This window comes from Helobdella robusta, assembly GCF_000326865.2.
Source record: "Helobdella robusta unplaced genomic scaffold HELROscaffold_33, whole genome shotgun sequence".
Taxonomy (NCBI): domain Eukaryota; kingdom Metazoa; phylum Annelida; class Clitellata; order Rhynchobdellida; family Glossiphoniidae; genus Helobdella; species Helobdella robusta.
The window spans coordinates 2,077,304-2,095,054 of record NW_008704623.1 but is presented as its reverse complement, the minus strand read 5'-3'; the positions used below and the strand labels follow the sequence as shown (position 1 = coordinate 2,095,054).

Genomic DNA, 17,751 nt, shown 5'->3' with positions numbered 1-17,751 from the left:
AGTTCATTCATTCATAATTCATTCATTCTTCTTTTGATGCCTTCTTGCACATTGAACGAAGGTCAAGAAGTAACAAAACATCTGAAAAGCATCACAACCAATAAGATCATACTGTTCGCCACCGAAGCAAGCCGCTTACAGTAAGCTCATTTATTGACTTTTTCGCTCAATCATTCATTTATTCATTTATTTATTTATTTATTTATTTATTTATTTATTTATTTATTTATTTATTTATTCATTCATTTATTCATTCTTCCATCAATTTGCTCGTTTCCTCCCTCCAGCTTGCACAGGGGAATGGTAAAAGTGCTGCAATCATTTGGAAGCAGTATGATCCACAAACTGGCTTCCAACGACACGTACATCATGGTCGGCCAGAAGGGGGTTCATAAGGGCTCTGCTCTGGAGAAGGTAGATGGGTGGGTGGGTGGATGGATGGTTGGATAGATAAATAGTTGGATGGAAAGATTTATAGATAGATAGATAAATAGATGGATGGATGGATTAATGGATGGATGGGTTAGGGTTGGGGTTAGGTGGATGGATAGACAAATGGATAGATAAATGGATTTATAGATTAAATAATGCATATATGTAACATACAAACGGATGCTGATCTAGAAAAATGAAATGAAGCTTATGTCAAATTTTTGTTTATAGTTTAAGAAATACTATCAGTCCGTGATAGTGCAGATGAGTGGCTGTATCAGTAAATATGGAGGTATGTATTTAATTTAAACTTTTTACATGTTGTTTGATTTGATGATTAGAATTTCTATTTGTTTATTCATTCATTTATCTAATGATTCGTCTCTTCTTTTTTATTGTTATTAACTCCAAAGTGTGATAATGTTTGTATGTGTGCGTGTGTATGTGTGTGTGTATGTGTGTTTGAAGCTGGTAATTGTTTGCAGTTGAAATGAAAGTTTCTTTTTGTTGCAGTTGGGGAGCTGAGGTTTGTTGCACCGTCCATCATTTCTCCGGGCTACTCTTTTATCGTTCCCCTGAAAATATTAAACAGCAACGACAACAATGTTGATAGCAACAGCAGCAACAGCAACAATGTTCATAGCAACAGCAGCAACAACAACAGTATCATCATAATTGATAGCAAAATTTCCGTAATGGTTGATGCCAGTCGCACAGAAATGAGTTTTTATAAACTGACGTACCACTCAAAGATTTATGCGAACATTAAAAACCTGACAACCAGCTTTACGAGATCACGGTCGTCATTAGCATTGCCGCTGAAGACAAGCGTGGAAGATGAGTCATTTTTCTCGTCATCTTCGTCATCGTCATCTTTGTTAACGGAAGTAGAAGATGAAGAAACTTGGGAGAAAAAAAAAGAAAAGAAAGAAAATGAGAAAGGATTGTTGCCCAGGTGCTCGGAGATCATCTCATGTCCCAAGCACACATTTGCCCTCAGGGTGTTCACCGGTGTGCAAAATATTGTTAAGCCCGCTGTCTGCATTGATGGCGTTCTGTAAGTCTGTATGTCTGTCTGTGCCTATGCCTATGTATGTGCATGTCTGTGAGTCCATTGTACGCTGTATTTAGTATTTAGATAAGTGTGAGTGTGTGTGTGTGTCTATGAATGCACGTACATACATGTATTTGTATTTGGTAATGAAATTACTATGAATAGATAGAGAGACTAATCTGTTTTCAGCTACAGTAGCCGGCTGTTTGGTCGTGGTTTGAACGTTCTTGTTTACCAGCCGCATGCAATGCAAGTTGTTAGGACTGCTCATTTTGATACTTACTCCACTGGCTGTTAGTTTTTTGATCATTTAGTCACTTATTTATTTATTCATTCATTCATTCACTTACTCATTCATTCATTCATCTGTCGCTCATTTATTCACTTTCTTCATTTTTCATTTTTTCTATTTTTCTTTCAAACAATTTCATCGTTTGCTAGATTTTAAACTAATTAATTGATGCAATTTATTCGTTCATTAATTAATTGATCTATTGATTGATTGGTTAATTAATTAATTAATTAATAGCTGCTAACAAAACAGACACATTCGCACACACATCTGCTCACCTGAGATTCGACAACACACAACACAACACAGCTGACGGTTCAGCACTGGAATTTTTCAAAAATGTCCATAAAGATGAACTGATAATCGTGTTCACACATGATGATGCTTTCTACAAGTTTGTTATAATGATCATCATCATCATCATCAATTCAGTGTCATCATCATCATCGCTTGATCACCATCATTTTCTGTGTTTATATCACATCGTCACATCAAACAGTTTGAAGATTGAATTGAAGCACCAGCTGATGAAATTTGGAAGTTACTACATTCACCAGCTGCGAAACAGAAATGCCTGGCTTCTCATTGGTCGATTGAATTTGACCTTGAACTCTCCTTATGAATACGTCTGTGCTCATTAATATTTATGAATTTTTTCTGCCTCGCTGTTGTTTGCTTGACGCCCTGCTCAGGGCGCTGCATAAATTATGTACAAATTAGGATATTATTGTAATGATCACAGCTCCTTATTTTTACAAAACTCATGCAGATAAAGTTTTCAACATACGGAAGCTATGATTGGTCAGAGCCTGTTAACATTAAGGAGTGCATTAACAAGTCCTGTAAGCTCATTTCGATTCGTCATTCTATTTAATCTATTTGTTGAATATTCTATTCAATCATACATCCAACTTACCACTCATTTATTCAGTCATTCATCTGCTGCTCACTCGTTCATTCACTCGTTCATTCTATCTTTCACTGGTTGATGAAGTTGTAGGAACATTGAAGAACAACATGGCAGCGCCAGACGTGCAGAGGTTGCATTTCTGCATCAAACATTCGCTGAACACTGGCCTCTGCTCAAGTTAGAACTTGTTTTGCTCGTCAAGACGGCGTCTGTCGTAGTGACGGCGACGAGGACGACGACGACGGTGATGTAAGGAATGATGATGATGATGTATAAATGCAGGTTTCAATGTCTGGCAGAAATTTGATGTGATGCCCTTGCAAAACGAAAGAATTCCTTCAGATCACCAAGTCTTCCACATCCCCATCATCATGTTTCTCAGTAGGTTTCTTCCATCCATCCATTTATCACTTTTTGTCTGTCTATCATTTATCCATCCATCATTCGTCCATCTACTTGTCCATCAATCCATCCATCTATCCATTGATGCAATGCAGGTGAGAACAGAGCCGTTGCTATGATCCAACTTGAAAGCATGTTCTTCGTCAGTGGATTGAATAGAAATAACGTTCATGTATGTTGGTTTGCATGTTTTTTAATGCCTGCACTTGCATTAGGCTCTACATACATACTTAATTACATAATGATTGAAAGCATTGTTGGGTTTGAATGTAAAGAGAACCCTACGTGCCATAGAATGATTGTTACTGTATGGCACGCACGACACACAGGTGCTCATAAGAGCAGGAGACACGCTGATGGAGGAATTGTTGAACCTACACTCATTCGCTGCTCTCAAGTCTTCAAACTTCTCTTACCAGTCAGGTCTGCTGCTGATGATGATGTTGTTGTTAATGATTGATGATGATGATGATGGTCACGATGTAATATAAACTTTTATTCCACATACAACTCGTGTGCAGGGCTTCTTCATGCCGTCAACTACATTTCAGAGAACTATCCCGCAGCCGTACGTTGCTGACACGCTGTGTTCATTATGCCAGTGAATGATTGGTTGATTAAATAAACAACTGAATATGAATGAATGAATGAATGAATGATGCTAGTTATTTACTGAGTGGTTGATTGATAGATACTATCTATCATTAGATAGATATCAATCTATTTGATAGATCAGTCATTCAGTCAGTCATTCATTTATATATTCATCCGTTGCTTCTTCTTGCTCACCGACCTGTTGAAAATACAGGCGGATATGATAGTAATAGAAAGAGGCGTCGTCGTCGGGCAGCACTACCTGGAGTACCTGGCCCACCTGTATGCGGTCTACAACGAAGATGACGTGGTGTGCTGCATCAACCTGTACAACCAGTATGGTAGGTTGGGGCGGTTGGTCGATGGATGGATGGAAGATTGAATGAGTTAAATGTCTGGCGAATAGATGAATGGATGAATTGATGGATGATTGGTGCAGGTTTTATTGGGGTATCATCATGGAGGCAAGATTTAATCTATCGGACAAATGATGACCATGCCCCCTCCACTGCCTACCTGGCCAAGAAAACTTATCTCCAATCTCTAGGCGTCAAAATGTTTGTATTGTTTACTTTTATTATTTTTATTGTTTGAGCATTTATTTGCCAGCCAGCCAGAACGCAAATATCATTCGAAGCCTTTACTTTGCCAACATATTCAAATGCTCGTGATATTTAAAACATTTACTGGTCAACCATTCAAATCTCTTATATAATTTTTTTATTTGAAATGTAGGCCTGATAAAAAGAACTTTGAAAAGTTGCAGCCAGACGTGTCAGTCGTGGCCATCCACCCCCTTCAACTCCACATCAACTTCAACCAAACCACCTCATCCACCTACTCAAGAAACACCAACGATGACGTCAAGCAACTGGAGAGCAGTAGATTGAAACACGAGAAACGTAGAAAGAACGAAAGCAATTTTCTCCATGCCGGTTCCAATCCAGTATTGAAATCTTCGTCGTTGTTGGCAAAAACAAATTTAGGCAATAGTGATCATTCACATTTGAATTTTTTAATGTTAGCTACTTTTTACTTTTCGTTTTTACTTTTTTTCTTTTTACTTCTTCTCTGTCCGAACGCACACAAGTACGAAAGTATATCTATCATTTGACTTTATATGCACGCGAACATAAAATACAATACAAAGTGCGCCTACAAACATTCACATACTTTAGTACAATATACAATACAGAAGCATAGAAGCATACATAAAACACAATACAAACTACGCCTAGAAACATATGTACAGTACAAAGAAACATGCACACAGAGACTTCCTGTACTCGCAGCTTAAATTTGATGCTAGTGCAGCGAGTGGGAAGAGCAATGGGATCGATGCGTTACCCGACAACAACGTCCTCAGTGCCATCCGAAATGCCATCAGCAACTACATTAACAACAACACCAACGACAGCATCAAAGACACAATCAACAACATCATCCTCAAAAACATCATCACCGACAAGAAGAGCGTCAACAGAGTCTATGTTCCAGCCCATCTGAACAACATTAAAGTTTCCGCTCATGCTTTGTAAGCTACTCTGTTTTACTTTACATTCACCGTTAATATTCGAGCTGACTATTTTCTCACATTTTTATCAAATTCCATTTACGTTTAAAATCTTTTACTGGCGTCTAGTTCGATTCCATTTTTTGATGGCCAAGTCATTAACCATAAATAAAATTAAACAATTACTATGCAGAGGATTCATGCACCCTCCTTCTAACCTCAAGTTTCTTCCTCGAGCAAGATACGACCAATCACTGGAGGCCCTCGTAAGATCGGCTATTCTCATCGGTCCAGATCTCATCACCCATATATGCTCCAGTCCCCCGCCTAAATTAAGGAGGTTTTAAAACATGATTTATTTGTAGTTGAATGTTCGAGTGGCCGTTATTATTTTCCTTCCAGTGGTCTGAACTATGTGATTATATACGAAGCGACCGAGAGAGTGGTCGATGGTGAGGTTAGGGCGGGCTTATCACTGAGGCAGTTGTTGTTCTGTTTCAGTCTCATAGAACAACACAGCTTGCAGTCTGCCGTCACAGGAACTTACAACTCTTTATTCAGGTCATTAGCTTTTCTTATTTTTTTTTTCTTAACTGAACATTAAATTAAATTCAAAAACTATATTTTATTATTGAATTGATGTAAATTAATTTTCATAATTGTTGAAGGTTCACCTACAGTTCGAACACGGAAGTCTTCCTGGTTGGCTCTAAATCCATTTATGTACACTTCATTAAGAAGTCATTTGAAACATTTGTAAACGATTCAAGCATAACTGAAACATGATGTTGGCAAGGTAGCTAACCGTTCAGGCACATTACGTCCGAGTGGTGTGTCGTTCGATAGGAAACTTAAGTCTACTTGTTCGTTCTAACTTTTATTTAAAATTTATTGATTTCGAACCGTTAAATAATTATAATGTCAATTCTAAACAAATAAAATTTCATTTAAATTGAATAAAAACTGCAAAGAAATAATTCCATTAATCTAACAAAAATGTTATTTTACTAATTAATTGGATGAAGAAAAAACAATTTTTTAAAAATTGGCAAACGAAATAGTGAAAATTAATCTAAAATTCAGTCAAAAAAGTATTGTATAGGGTTGGTTGTTGGCAATGATCCAGTGCAGAACCATATAATGACACGAAACATGATTTACACATATACAGAGCCGCAAAGTTCGTTCGTAGACACACGCGTATCCCTGCCTACAAATGAATACACGTACCAAAAATAAATCACCTATATAACCAAAATAATACAAAAAAGAAGGAATTATTAATTCTGCAATGTTTAGGAGTAAAAAATGGCTAAAAATTGCACGAAACGTACAAATTGCACGAATCACGTACGTTAAATAAATTATATTATATAAATGAAGTGTGAGCAAATTTCAAACAAATCGGTCAAGAAAATAAAGGAACGAACAAATTAAAGAAAGAACGAACGAATGAATGAATGAAAGATTATAGGAACGCTGCATCTGAATCAGAGAGCATCTTTCGGAGAGAGATTTTTGAGAACTGGCACGGCACCATCGCTTTCGACGTCGCCATCGCCATTGCTCACTTCAATCACAGCTGCAACTTTCCCTGACAACTTTCTCTTGTACGATTCATTTCTTATCTGTTCAATTTTTACATCGTAATTTATTTTTTAAAGTGTAATTTGTAAAATAGAATGAAATGAAAAAAATTTCCAATAAAACTGAAGATCATAGACCATTGTAAATTAATAAATAATAACTCTATCAGCCGGTCCCCAGTCGTGCGTTGGTTTGGTGGCATTCTTTAATCTCTGTATGTCATAAATTAGGTTAATTACGTTGAATCATTTGAGAACTCAACATAGTTATAATGTTAGCACCGCCAGCACTAACAAATTAACAAGCACATTAGCTTAAGTTGATGACATCCACGACAGCAGCAAAACTAGTTGCAGTGAAAAAATTCACCAGAGGTAAAGGAGGACTAGGAGTCCGTGTTAGACTCATCGAGCGAGCACAGCCATGATAACAAAAAATGCAACTGTTAAAACTTAAACGTAATGTTTCACATATTTACACTGTTAACACCAAGGGGCAGACACAGTGGAGGAGGATCTAGGGGTTGGCCGGGGGCCGTTGTGCGCGGTTAGTAAAAATCAGTGAAACTCACCTTTTAAACGGAAAAATACTGATTATAAGCACTGAAAATTAGCGCGATAAGGATGAAAAAGGTCGCCAGTTTAAAATTAGCCGCACTAAACGAACATTTGGATAATTTCTTGAACCCCGGCAAATTTAAAAAAATGTTGACATTTTTCACATTTTGGCTTCCCGCGTCAACGATGTCTAGATACGCTCCGCCACTACACACCACACACACACACACACACACACACACACACACACACACACATCACACACACACACATAAACCTGAACAAAAGAGCCCTTATGTTTAAAAAGCTCAATGATAGCCATAAGAGGAATAACGAGAATTGAACTGAGAGCCAAACATAGCCCCATGATAATGGCCCATGTTGGGTAGGTGTAATCACCGTAGGACGCAGGAGTGTGTGTCACGATGTTCGTTATGAAGATGAACTGTTCATGGTCATTTGTTCGTTTGTTTGTTTGTATTATTGTACATTATTATTATTACATTGAGTTGATGGTGAACGAACAGTTTATTTAATCAATCAACTAATCAATGAAACAATGAGTAAATGAAGCGAATAATTTAATTTAAATATAAAGATGATGTCGAAAATAATTAAATTCATCACCGTGATAAGCGTGGGGGTGATGGCTTTCCAACATATAGCCCACCATTTTGAAGGGGTCCGGCCGAGCATCATGTGCATATCGTGGTAGAAACGAGTCGAACCGTAGATCCAGGAGATGGCGAGGCATTCAATCAATGAGAGGACCATTAGAGAAAACGTAGAACAGTACCAATCCATTATTTGAAATACATATATACCTCCCTACGGTGTTTCAGTTTTTTGTTGTTAGTAGATGAATTAAAAAAAACTTTCCTCTCTGAAAGTTTACACATGACAGAGAGAGAGAGGAGAAAGAGAGAGAAAAAAGTGAGAGAGAGGGTCATTGAATGAACCTTAGTGATGCACGCAAGACCGACGATCAACTCCAAAAAGCAGAGAACGCCAGTGAAGATGTACTTCTTGCGTGTCAGTGCCGGGTAAATGTCAAATATGCTGCTCAGGACCGTTTCAAACATACCAAACTGAAGAGTTATGTATATAACGCTATAATTTAGTGGGGTCTGATACACTTTAACATTATAAAATGAATAAATCTATCAATGGATGGATGGATGGATGAATGGATGGATGGATGAATGGATGGATGAATGGATGGATGAATAGGTGGATAGGTAAGCTACTTACCTGACTATCGACTCCGACAAAAAAGATGAAGATGAAGAACAAAACAGCCCAGAAAGGAGAGAGAGGCATGCTGGAGATGGCTTCAGGCATCACGATGAATACAAGGCCAGGCCCTTAAATAATGTTGAGTACTTAAGTACTATTACAAAAATTTTCAAGTATGATTTAAATTTCAAGTATGATTTAAAATTCAAGTATGATTTAAATTTCAAGTATGATTTAAATTTCATTTTCAGCAAAGTGCGAAAATAATTTATTACCATCGACTACGACCTCTGAAATATCGAGTTTCGTTTGTTTTGCCATGTAACCCAGTGTTGAGAAGATAACAAAACCAGATAAAAACGCTGTTAACGTGTCGACCAATGATACTATCACTGCATCCCTGCATTTTTAATTATTCCGCATTGTTTTTAAAATTTTTTTATAACTTTCACACAAACAACAACAACAACCTAACAACCTATAGAAATTGTTATTGAATTTGTTGTAACTGGCCATTGTTATCCAAGCACCCCAAGCTGCTCCCATGCTGTAAAACATCTGCTGGGCTGCTTCCAACCAGGGCTTCATCGTTAAAATTTTAAAAAATACCTCTTTTGTTTTGATGGGGAATTTGCAAATGGAGTTTCTTATGATGAAATAATAATTCATATCAGAAATTATAATATGCCATATTTATGTCATAAATTATTATTTTCTTCTAATGAGTAAAGAGAAGAAGAAAATTGAACTCACCTGGAAGGACATGAGCTTACTCCATTTTGGCAGGAGATAAAATTTGATGCCATCTATCGCTCCGTCCATGGTCAGGCCTTTAATGATGAAAATAAGCAGAAGCACGTAAGGTAAGGTGGCTGTCACGTACACTACCTGCCAGCAAGTAATCATTTCATTAAATAATAAGAATTTATTTCAAATTTTGATTGCTTTCGCTTGTTTTAATTTTATATTCAATGTTTTCCAGAACTATCAACAACATACACACGGCAGTAAACACACGTAAATTAGTCCGGCAGCCAGGCGGTGGTCTCTGCGTTCATACTCACCAGGCACCTCCTTCTTCTTCATCTTTGCCATTATATAAATATATCATCGCGCCGCCCATTTACTATCATTTAAATTATTTGTAATTTGAATTTACCTTTCCTGAAGATTTGATCCCTTTGGAGAGGCAGAGGAAGATGAAGAGCCAGGCCACGACGAGGCAGATGAGGAGTTCCCAGTCCGGCGAACCAGGCTGGTCGATGCCGGCAGACATTTTCAAAACTCTGTGACTTCATGGCGTTATTTTTTTGCAAATATTTTTGAAATAATATTTTTGTGCTATAATCAATCGCACATCGAGCAAGTGAGATTTCTGTGAAAACAACGATCAAGACACAAAAACGACTGAGAGCAGCCAAGATCTCCTAGCGATTAAAGTTTAAAGTCATTCATCGGTTCAGGGTTTTAATACATTGTAAGTATTTTATTTACGTTTTAAAGAGAAAAAAAGAAAATCTTGAACTATTTCAGAGTTGCTAACAAGTTCATTACCAAAATTGCAAACGATTATTAAACGCAGTCGATTAATTCATTGTTACTAAAAATACCTCCAAAATTCTTCACTGGCAGTTTTCCACTTTGTTCCGTTGGTACTGGAGGCAATAAGAAGTCTCTTAGTGAGTGTTGCATTCAAATCGGAGGCATTATCGGCCACCCTGGTGAAGCAGAGGGGGGTGTTCCAGGGATTGTTGCAGGACTTCCACGGTAACTCCCAGCGGAATGATTGACTGAAGTAAAAGAGCGTCCAAGCGATGATGACGTTGTAATAAATGCAGGTGAGCGCTGAAATGACCACCATGCCCACACCTACGCCTGCAAAATTTCAAACGCTATTCTTTGTTATCAGCCTATCAAAATTTTTTCTAAATAATGTAAAACTTATTGAATGCTTAAACGTACCGGTGATTGATAATGGTAGGTGATTGAGTGAAAAACATCAAGGGTATGAAAAAAAAACTATTAAAATTTGTTTTTTATAAAAATATTATGTTCGGATAAATCTTAGAAATGATATATTGTTAAGTATGCAAGTATGTGTAGAATCAGGCAGAGCATTTTAAACTATTTTTGTGCTTCATAACGGTTTTCAAATCTAATTATATATATCATGGTCAGTCATTATCATCATGATCAAAAAAATTGTCATCACCATCATCACGCCTATTATAACCGCCAAATCCTTTCAAGGTAGATGAACCCTATAAGCTCATTTTTCTTAAATACGTGCACAAGAACATACTGAGTAGACGTTCTTTGGCATTTGTGTACATGCATGTGCCAGTGCATGTGTTTTTGTGCGCGCATGTATGTGTGTATCTGTTTGTACATATGTGTGTGTGTGCGTGTGTGTGCGTGTGTGTGTGTGATGCAATGGAGTAATAAACATGACAACATGTGAAGGAGAGAACTTGGAATGAAGGAATACTTGAAAATGTTTACGAATATGCAGCATTTACAGCAGAGCTTAACTGCTTGTTGTCTTACGATTGCATTTTCTTAACACAAATTCGTGTACTTGTGTGTGATTATGTCCGGTGTGTCTGTGTGTGTGTGTCTGTCTTTGTACGTCTGTGTTTGTTCACATTTTTCGGTTGATTGTCGGTGGCTCTATTTCATTTTTTATCTCAGTGTTTATAGTTCCTGACAATGTTTTTGTTATTTTATTTAAAAGTGTGTACGTCTGCATTGTATGGTACTATAGTAAAACTGGCTCATATTTCATGTGTTTATTTCTTGTAGATCCAAATCACGTTTCCTATATTTATCTAAAGTTTGATTTATACTTCTTAGAGCAAAAAACATAATGAATATTTTTATATTTTTAGTTTATAAATCAACGGCTATTTTAATTTGAAAAAAAATTGTTTTTCAAAAGTTTAAACAGTTTTCGATGTAATTTTGAATCAACCTAAAGAGCAAAAAGGCTTCAGGTATATAAAGGACAGCGGTAACAAAAAAAGTTTTTAAAAACCGATACACAAAAGACGGGAAACAGTATTTTAAATCTCGGAGGTACCACTTTATATGAAATGATTATTAATAAAAATATATCATCCACTATGACCTTACAAGTATCGGTATCGATTAACGACGTTTTCAGTCTTAAAATTATTGGCAATATCAAGCTGGATACTCGGCTTCAAAAGTGTTGGTGACACCAGAGCCGTTACTGAAATGTGTTGCCGATAAAATATCTGCAACAGCGACACATTGATACAGACTACTCTGTTTAAACCTTTGATTTAGCGAAGAAAGAGACAAAGAGGTAACCTTTGAAGAGGGGTGATATCTTCCAGATGCTGATCGGGCTGAGGCTGGCGAACTGACCAAATCCCATCTCCAGAATGACAAGAGGCATGCCAAGCAGGATCATGTATATCACGTAAGGGATCAAGAAGGCACCTTTCGAGGACATTTCACGCACATGAATGTTTTATGAAGAGGTTTCGAAAGCGATTCATATTTTGATTGGAAAAACGTTTGACGGTTTAGGTGAAAAATGGCAGTTTAGATTAATGAAGGCAGGCAGTAATGAACTAGTCATTAAAAATTACTTTTATTTATACATTAAAATACAAATATTTTCTTGGTTATTCCTTTCTCATTAAGAGTTTTATTTATGAAATCAAAGAAAAAAGGAACAAAACAAAACGAACGTGAAAAAGATTTAAAAAATGATGTAGATGGAAGAGAACAGACCTCCACCATTTCGGTAGCAGACGTAAGGAAACCGCCAGATGGTCCCCAGACCGACCGCGTACCCGATGCACGACAGCAGGAAATCAAACCTGCCCGTCCAATTCTCTCTCTTCTTCTGCGAGAACTGCGAGAGAGTCGTGCTCAGCCTGCGCACCAGGTCCACCGCTGCCGACATCTCCGCTGCTGTTCGATTGATCTTTTCAAGTGAAACTTTTATAGATTAGTATAAAAAAGAGTATATATACAAAGTAACAAATTGGAGAGGGGTGATGTGACGTGAGGATGGATGAAGGGCGAAAACGATCTAATAAGGTGAAAATAGAATTTCTCACTTTTTTTCCTCCCAACAAGTCCAATTAAAATAGCGGGTCAGCAAAGCCCTTCAAGGAATGTTTTTTGATCTATTTATTTATAAAAGATTAATATTGACTAATACATTAATCAATTTTTTAAAAACAATCAATTGTTGCGATATAACGCTCAAGAAACTATAAACCATAACAACGATGCATAAATTAATAAACTGGTCAATTAGTCAATTGAACACTCGCTTTTATCGAAATAAGCATTCGAATAGACATGAGCAGAAATGAATGGGATGATCGTTTTATAGTGGAAGACTATTTATAACTAATTCTAGTATACATACAAACACACATACATATACACACGCGATATATGTTCATTATATATACAATACAGAACCATTTTCATCAGGCAACCAATATAAATGAACGGTATTGTAATTGTATGTAACCATCACTTTGCAAATAACAAAACTGGCTAACGTCGCCATTCGTCATCACTACCATCATCATCATCATCAAATTAATAATCATCAAATACAACTATTTTGAAAATTTGTTTAAATTACTACAATATATAAATTAAACACACACACGCGCACGCACGCACACACACACACACACATTGGACCATCATCAGGTACATAGACAGATGCAAATGACATTTGTACGAATTTTTCTTAATTTATGTAATTTATATCCGTTATTTTTTGTTGAAATTGTATCGTTTTGATTTAATTGAAGTTCTAGAATTGGATTACTTTCTCATTTGTTAATTTGGTTTAAAAATAAAAAGTTTGAGTTTCGTTTGCTGGTGGATTTAAGGTCACCTTGACTTTGTTATTGAAGTTTACTTTTAATTATGTCTAAGGGACACTGCGTCAAGTGTAAAAGTGGATTTAAGAATACGAAAGAAACTGTGGTGAAATGTTGTTTTTGTGATGGTTCCATTCATACTAAATGTCTTGAGTATGATGATGAAATGTTACGAATTATTAACAGTGGTAAAAATGTAAAGTATTTTTGTGATAATTACTTGTTGTATTCGGACAATTTGAAATCTCTCAGCATATTGAGAAACAGGATGACTGCAATAGGCGGTTGAAACAAATTATGGATAGCAGTGATGAAATCAGAAGTGAGTTGAAACAGTTTAAGACTTCTGTAGATCAAAATTATGATAAATTGGATCTTATTAAAGCAGATGTCGAGTCATTACTTGATAAATCTACTGCTAATGTTAAAAGTTGTTAAATTTCTTGTTACGTAGATCGCTTAATTAATTGATATAATATTGAAAGACATTAAAAGAAGAGAAATAAACCAAGCAACGTTCTCGACTTGTTTATTATCCACCAGATCAACAGAAAAGGAAAAAGTGAAGTTAAGTTACATACAAAGCAAAAAACATTTGGTCCAAAGAAAAATAAATGTATATTATAAATCATGATGTTTTAATATAAAATTTAAAACTTAACACCTTCTCATTTTATTTAAAACATTAGATGACCTTAACCTAAATTTTCTGAAGACCCATCGCACACATCAGATTCTTTAGTCTTGGTCCTACCATTGGTTTTGTCAGAGCATCAGCAACTTGAAGTTCTGTCGCAACTCGTTCAACTGAAACTTCTTCTGCAACTTTTTCTCTGACAAAGAAATGTCTAATGTGGATGTGCTTTGTTCTTCTGTGAAGTTCTGGATTGTGTGCTAAACGAATTGCTGCTTCATTGTCGACAAAAATTTCTGGCTTTTTCTTTAGATCTACAATGTCGTTCAACAATCGTTTGAGCCATATCACTTCACGAGCTGCTTCACTTGCGGCAACGATTTCTGCTTCAGTAGTTGAAATCGCAACTGAGGGTTGACGTTGGCTAAACCAACTGATCACGCTTCCTCCAAACATACAGATTACACCTGATGTCGATCTTCCACTAGATTTATCTCCTTCATGATCTGCATCACTGTAGGCTATAAGTGCATTGTTTTGACCAGACTTGTAAACAATACCGACATCAGCTGTGCCTTGCAAATATCTGAAAATTTGCTTAACTTGTGCTACATTGGACTTGCTGGGTTTCTCTAAACTTCTGGATGCTACTCCAACTGCATATGCAATATCTGGTCTTGTTCCCGTCATCAAGTACATCAATGCACCAACTGCTGATCTGTAAGGAAATTTCACTTCCTCGTGTTCATTTTTGTTTTCATTGAACTCCTCAGATTTTGAAATCGGAGTTGTACAGGATTTACACTGACTCATCCCAAACTTTTCAAGAATCATTCTTGTATAGGATGACTGACTGACATTAATATTTCCCTTCTCATCTTGATTAATCTCTAATCCAAGAAAATATGTTGCAGGTTTAGATGTTATCTTGAACTCTGACTTTAATTCTTTTTCAAATATTTTTAGTTCTTTTAGTTCCTGCAACTAGTCCATCATCAACATACAGTGCAAGTACGAGTTTCTTTCCTCCCTATATTCTAATGAACAAACAAGTATCTGCATCGCTTTGTTTGAAATGTCTCTTTTTCAAGAATTCACCAAAGCGTTTGTTCCAACATCTTGGAGTTTGTTTAAGTCCATAGAGACTTCGCTTGAGTTTACAGACTCTTCCTGAATTATCTTTAAAACCTTCAGGTTGCTCCATGTAAATATCTTCATCTAGTTTGCTGTATAGAAATGCTGTTGACACATCAAACTGCATGAGTGACATCTTTTCACTTGCAGCAACACTTAATAGTGTTCTTATAGTTGAACTTCTGACCACAGGACTATAGGTTTCTTCATAGTCAATTCCCTTTTTCTGAGAAAAACCTTTTACCACTAGCCTGGCTTTAAAACGTTCAACAGAACCATCTGGATTGTGTTTTACCTTGTAGACCCATTTGCATGGTATTGCCTTATGACCTTTTGGAAGACTTACCAAATCCCACGTTTGATTTTCTTTTAATGACTGCATTTCACTGCTCATGGCTTTAAACCATTCATCTTTTTCATCACTTTGAATGGCATCTTTGTAGCTCACTGGTTCAAGTACTTCACATAATGCAGACATAATGAAAGGATCATAACGAGATGGCTTTTTGATATTATTCCTGTCACGTAAAACCATGCCTTTGGTCTTTTGATTACAACAGTCAGATTGATCTTCTTCATCAGATGAAACTGAACTACGGTTGTGAACATCTTCATCAGTTGAAATATTTTCTTTAAACAAAGTTTCTTTATTTTCATCTTTGATTTCAACATCAATCGATACCGTATCATCTGAACAACTTTCTTCTTGCAAAATCACTGAATTCGGTTTGACAACCTTCTCATCAAAAATAACATCTCTTGATCGATGCATTTTAACACGTTTCTTATTCTGATGTCCCATTCTTTCATGGTATAACTGCAATGCATCTTGATCATTGACAAAGTTAACTTCGACTTCAGAATTCAACGGTCTAACAGTTTTTGCAACAAGTTTGAACAAACCTCCATTGTTGTTTCTTATTCCAACAACACTTATCACATTGTCAATAAGTAGATGACAACTTCTTGAGGTTGAATCAAAAGAGCTATTTCTGTTCTTATCTTGAGTTGCAAGTACTGAGAACAAATTTCTTTTTACTTTTGGCACATACAAGACATCTGTAAGTTTAACAGTTTGCCATTTATTATTCACTTTCACTTGAAGATGAATAATTCCTTTTCCAAAAGCTTCTACAGTATCACCATTTGCAACATATAATTTAGTCGGTTGAGAAAATTTTTCAAAACTTTGAAATATGTCTCTTCGGAAAGTTAGATGACACGTTGCACCATTGTCACCAGTGTACGCTGACTCATCAATTGCAAAAACACTTGATTCCATAACAAGTAGTGACTTATTGTCATCGCATAGATTGTTATTTCTTGGTTTTGCTGGTCTACTATCAGAATGCCATTTTTCACAATTTCTTACAATGTGACCTGGCAATTTGCAATAATGACATATCAGTCGCTTTGGTTTGCTGACAAATTTATCTTATTTTTGACCATTCATGTTTAGTGATGATGACCTTTTAGTTGTTGCTTTGACAAATAATACTTTATTACATTCTGTTTTGCCTTCCAAAGATCTCTCATAGCTACACAGTTGATCTGTGAGTGTTTCGACTGTTCTTTCAGTCTTGTTCAACAATCTCCAACTTGCAGCAAACGAAAAATATTAAGTTTCAATTATTTGGCACATCAGCAACAAGTCACTGTTTTCATCTTTTCCTAACTCAACCTTTAAATCTTTCCAAAGATTCTTGAGTTTTGTGACATGAGTGACGACATCATCGCTTTCATCCATTTTATAACTAAAGAACTTCATGCACAAGTTGTATGCTTTATCTTCATTAACTTCATCATACAATCTGTGAAGTTCTAACCAACCATCTCTGGCATTACTGAATGAACGAACTTTTTCATACGTTTCATCGGTCATGTTGGTTGACAGAACAATCATAGCACTACAATCTGCTCTGTTGAATCTGTTCAAAGCAGTTTAATATTTTGCTATCTCATCTTTATTTGAGTCATCGTTTAATTCATCTGGAATTTTTAATTTGCCATCTACTACGTCCATTGCATCAGGAATGCCGCGTAGTATTATACAAACTCTCGACTTCCAGTTCAACCAATTACTTTTGCCTTCTAGGTGTTTGATCTGCACTTTTGTTAGATCCATTTCTTCCTTGTCTTTCAATTTGACCTTTTAATTAGAAGCAAAATATCGACTTTAAGAGAATGAAGAAGCACGTGTTTTTTCTTCACTTCAGTCTTCACAAAGGAATCTTCCGATATTTCTTTATTCTAAATTTTCTTCGTCAAATCAATTAATTAAGAAAAACGTTATCTGGGTCCATAAGCATAGGCTATAGGCAGAACCATTCAACTGAGACGGTTTTAATTGATGTTACGTCTACATTATTTGCAGCTATGGATCAACACAAAGTTTCATTGTTGGCTTTATTGGACATGAGTGCTGCCTTTGATTGCGTTGATCACACCTTGTTGATTGATAAATTGAAATACTTTTTTGGTGTCTCTCATGTAGTAGCCTCATGGTTTGAATCATACTTGATT

The 17,751-nt window shown here is 36.2% G+C and overlaps 3 protein-coding genes across 3 annotated transcripts; 2 read left to right on the top strand and 1 right to left on the bottom strand.

Annotated features, from left to right (window-relative positions):
- Positions 1–36: 36 nt before the first annotated feature.
- Positions 37–3,695, top strand: HELRODRAFT_175481 (hypothetical protein; the record flags this gene model as incomplete). The annotated part of the gene is made up of 12 exons (XM_009022902.1): positions 37–140; positions 288–414; positions 664–724; positions 946–1,489; positions 1,676–1,779; positions 2,031–2,172; positions 2,278–2,404; positions 2,548–2,620; positions 2,773–2,865; positions 2,971–3,069; positions 3,420–3,508; positions 3,612–3,695. The coding sequence occupies 12 exons, from the start codon at positions 37–39 to the stop codon at positions 3,693–3,695; spliced, it is 1,647 nt and encodes a 548-aa protein (XP_009021150.1).
- Positions 3,696–3,904: 209 nt separating this feature from the next.
- Positions 3,905–5,983, top strand: HELRODRAFT_175480 (hypothetical protein; the record flags this gene model as incomplete). Its single annotated transcript, XM_009022901.1, has 6 exons — positions 3,905–4,029; positions 4,420–4,704; positions 4,958–5,218; positions 5,391–5,537; positions 5,600–5,758; positions 5,866–5,983. 6 exons carry the CDS (start codon positions 3,905–3,907, stop codon positions 5,981–5,983), a joined length of 1,095 nt encoding a protein of 364 aa, XP_009021149.1.
- Positions 5,984–6,061: 78 nt separating this feature from the next.
- Positions 6,062–12,514, bottom strand: HELRODRAFT_192511 (hypothetical protein; the record flags this gene model as incomplete). The annotated part of the gene is made up of 13 exons (XM_009022900.1): positions 6,062–6,825; positions 6,946–6,996; positions 7,619–7,786; positions 7,969–8,169; positions 8,301–8,429; positions 8,593–8,705; positions 8,853–8,977; positions 9,056–9,159; positions 9,331–9,465; positions 9,737–9,869; positions 10,188–10,452; positions 11,911–12,042; positions 12,340–12,514. The coding sequence occupies 13 exons, from the start codon at positions 12,512–12,514 to the stop codon at positions 6,688–6,690; spliced, it is 1,869 nt and encodes a 622-aa protein (XP_009021148.1). The 3' UTR covers positions 6,062–6,687.
- Positions 12,515–17,751: the final 5,237 nt, after the last annotated feature.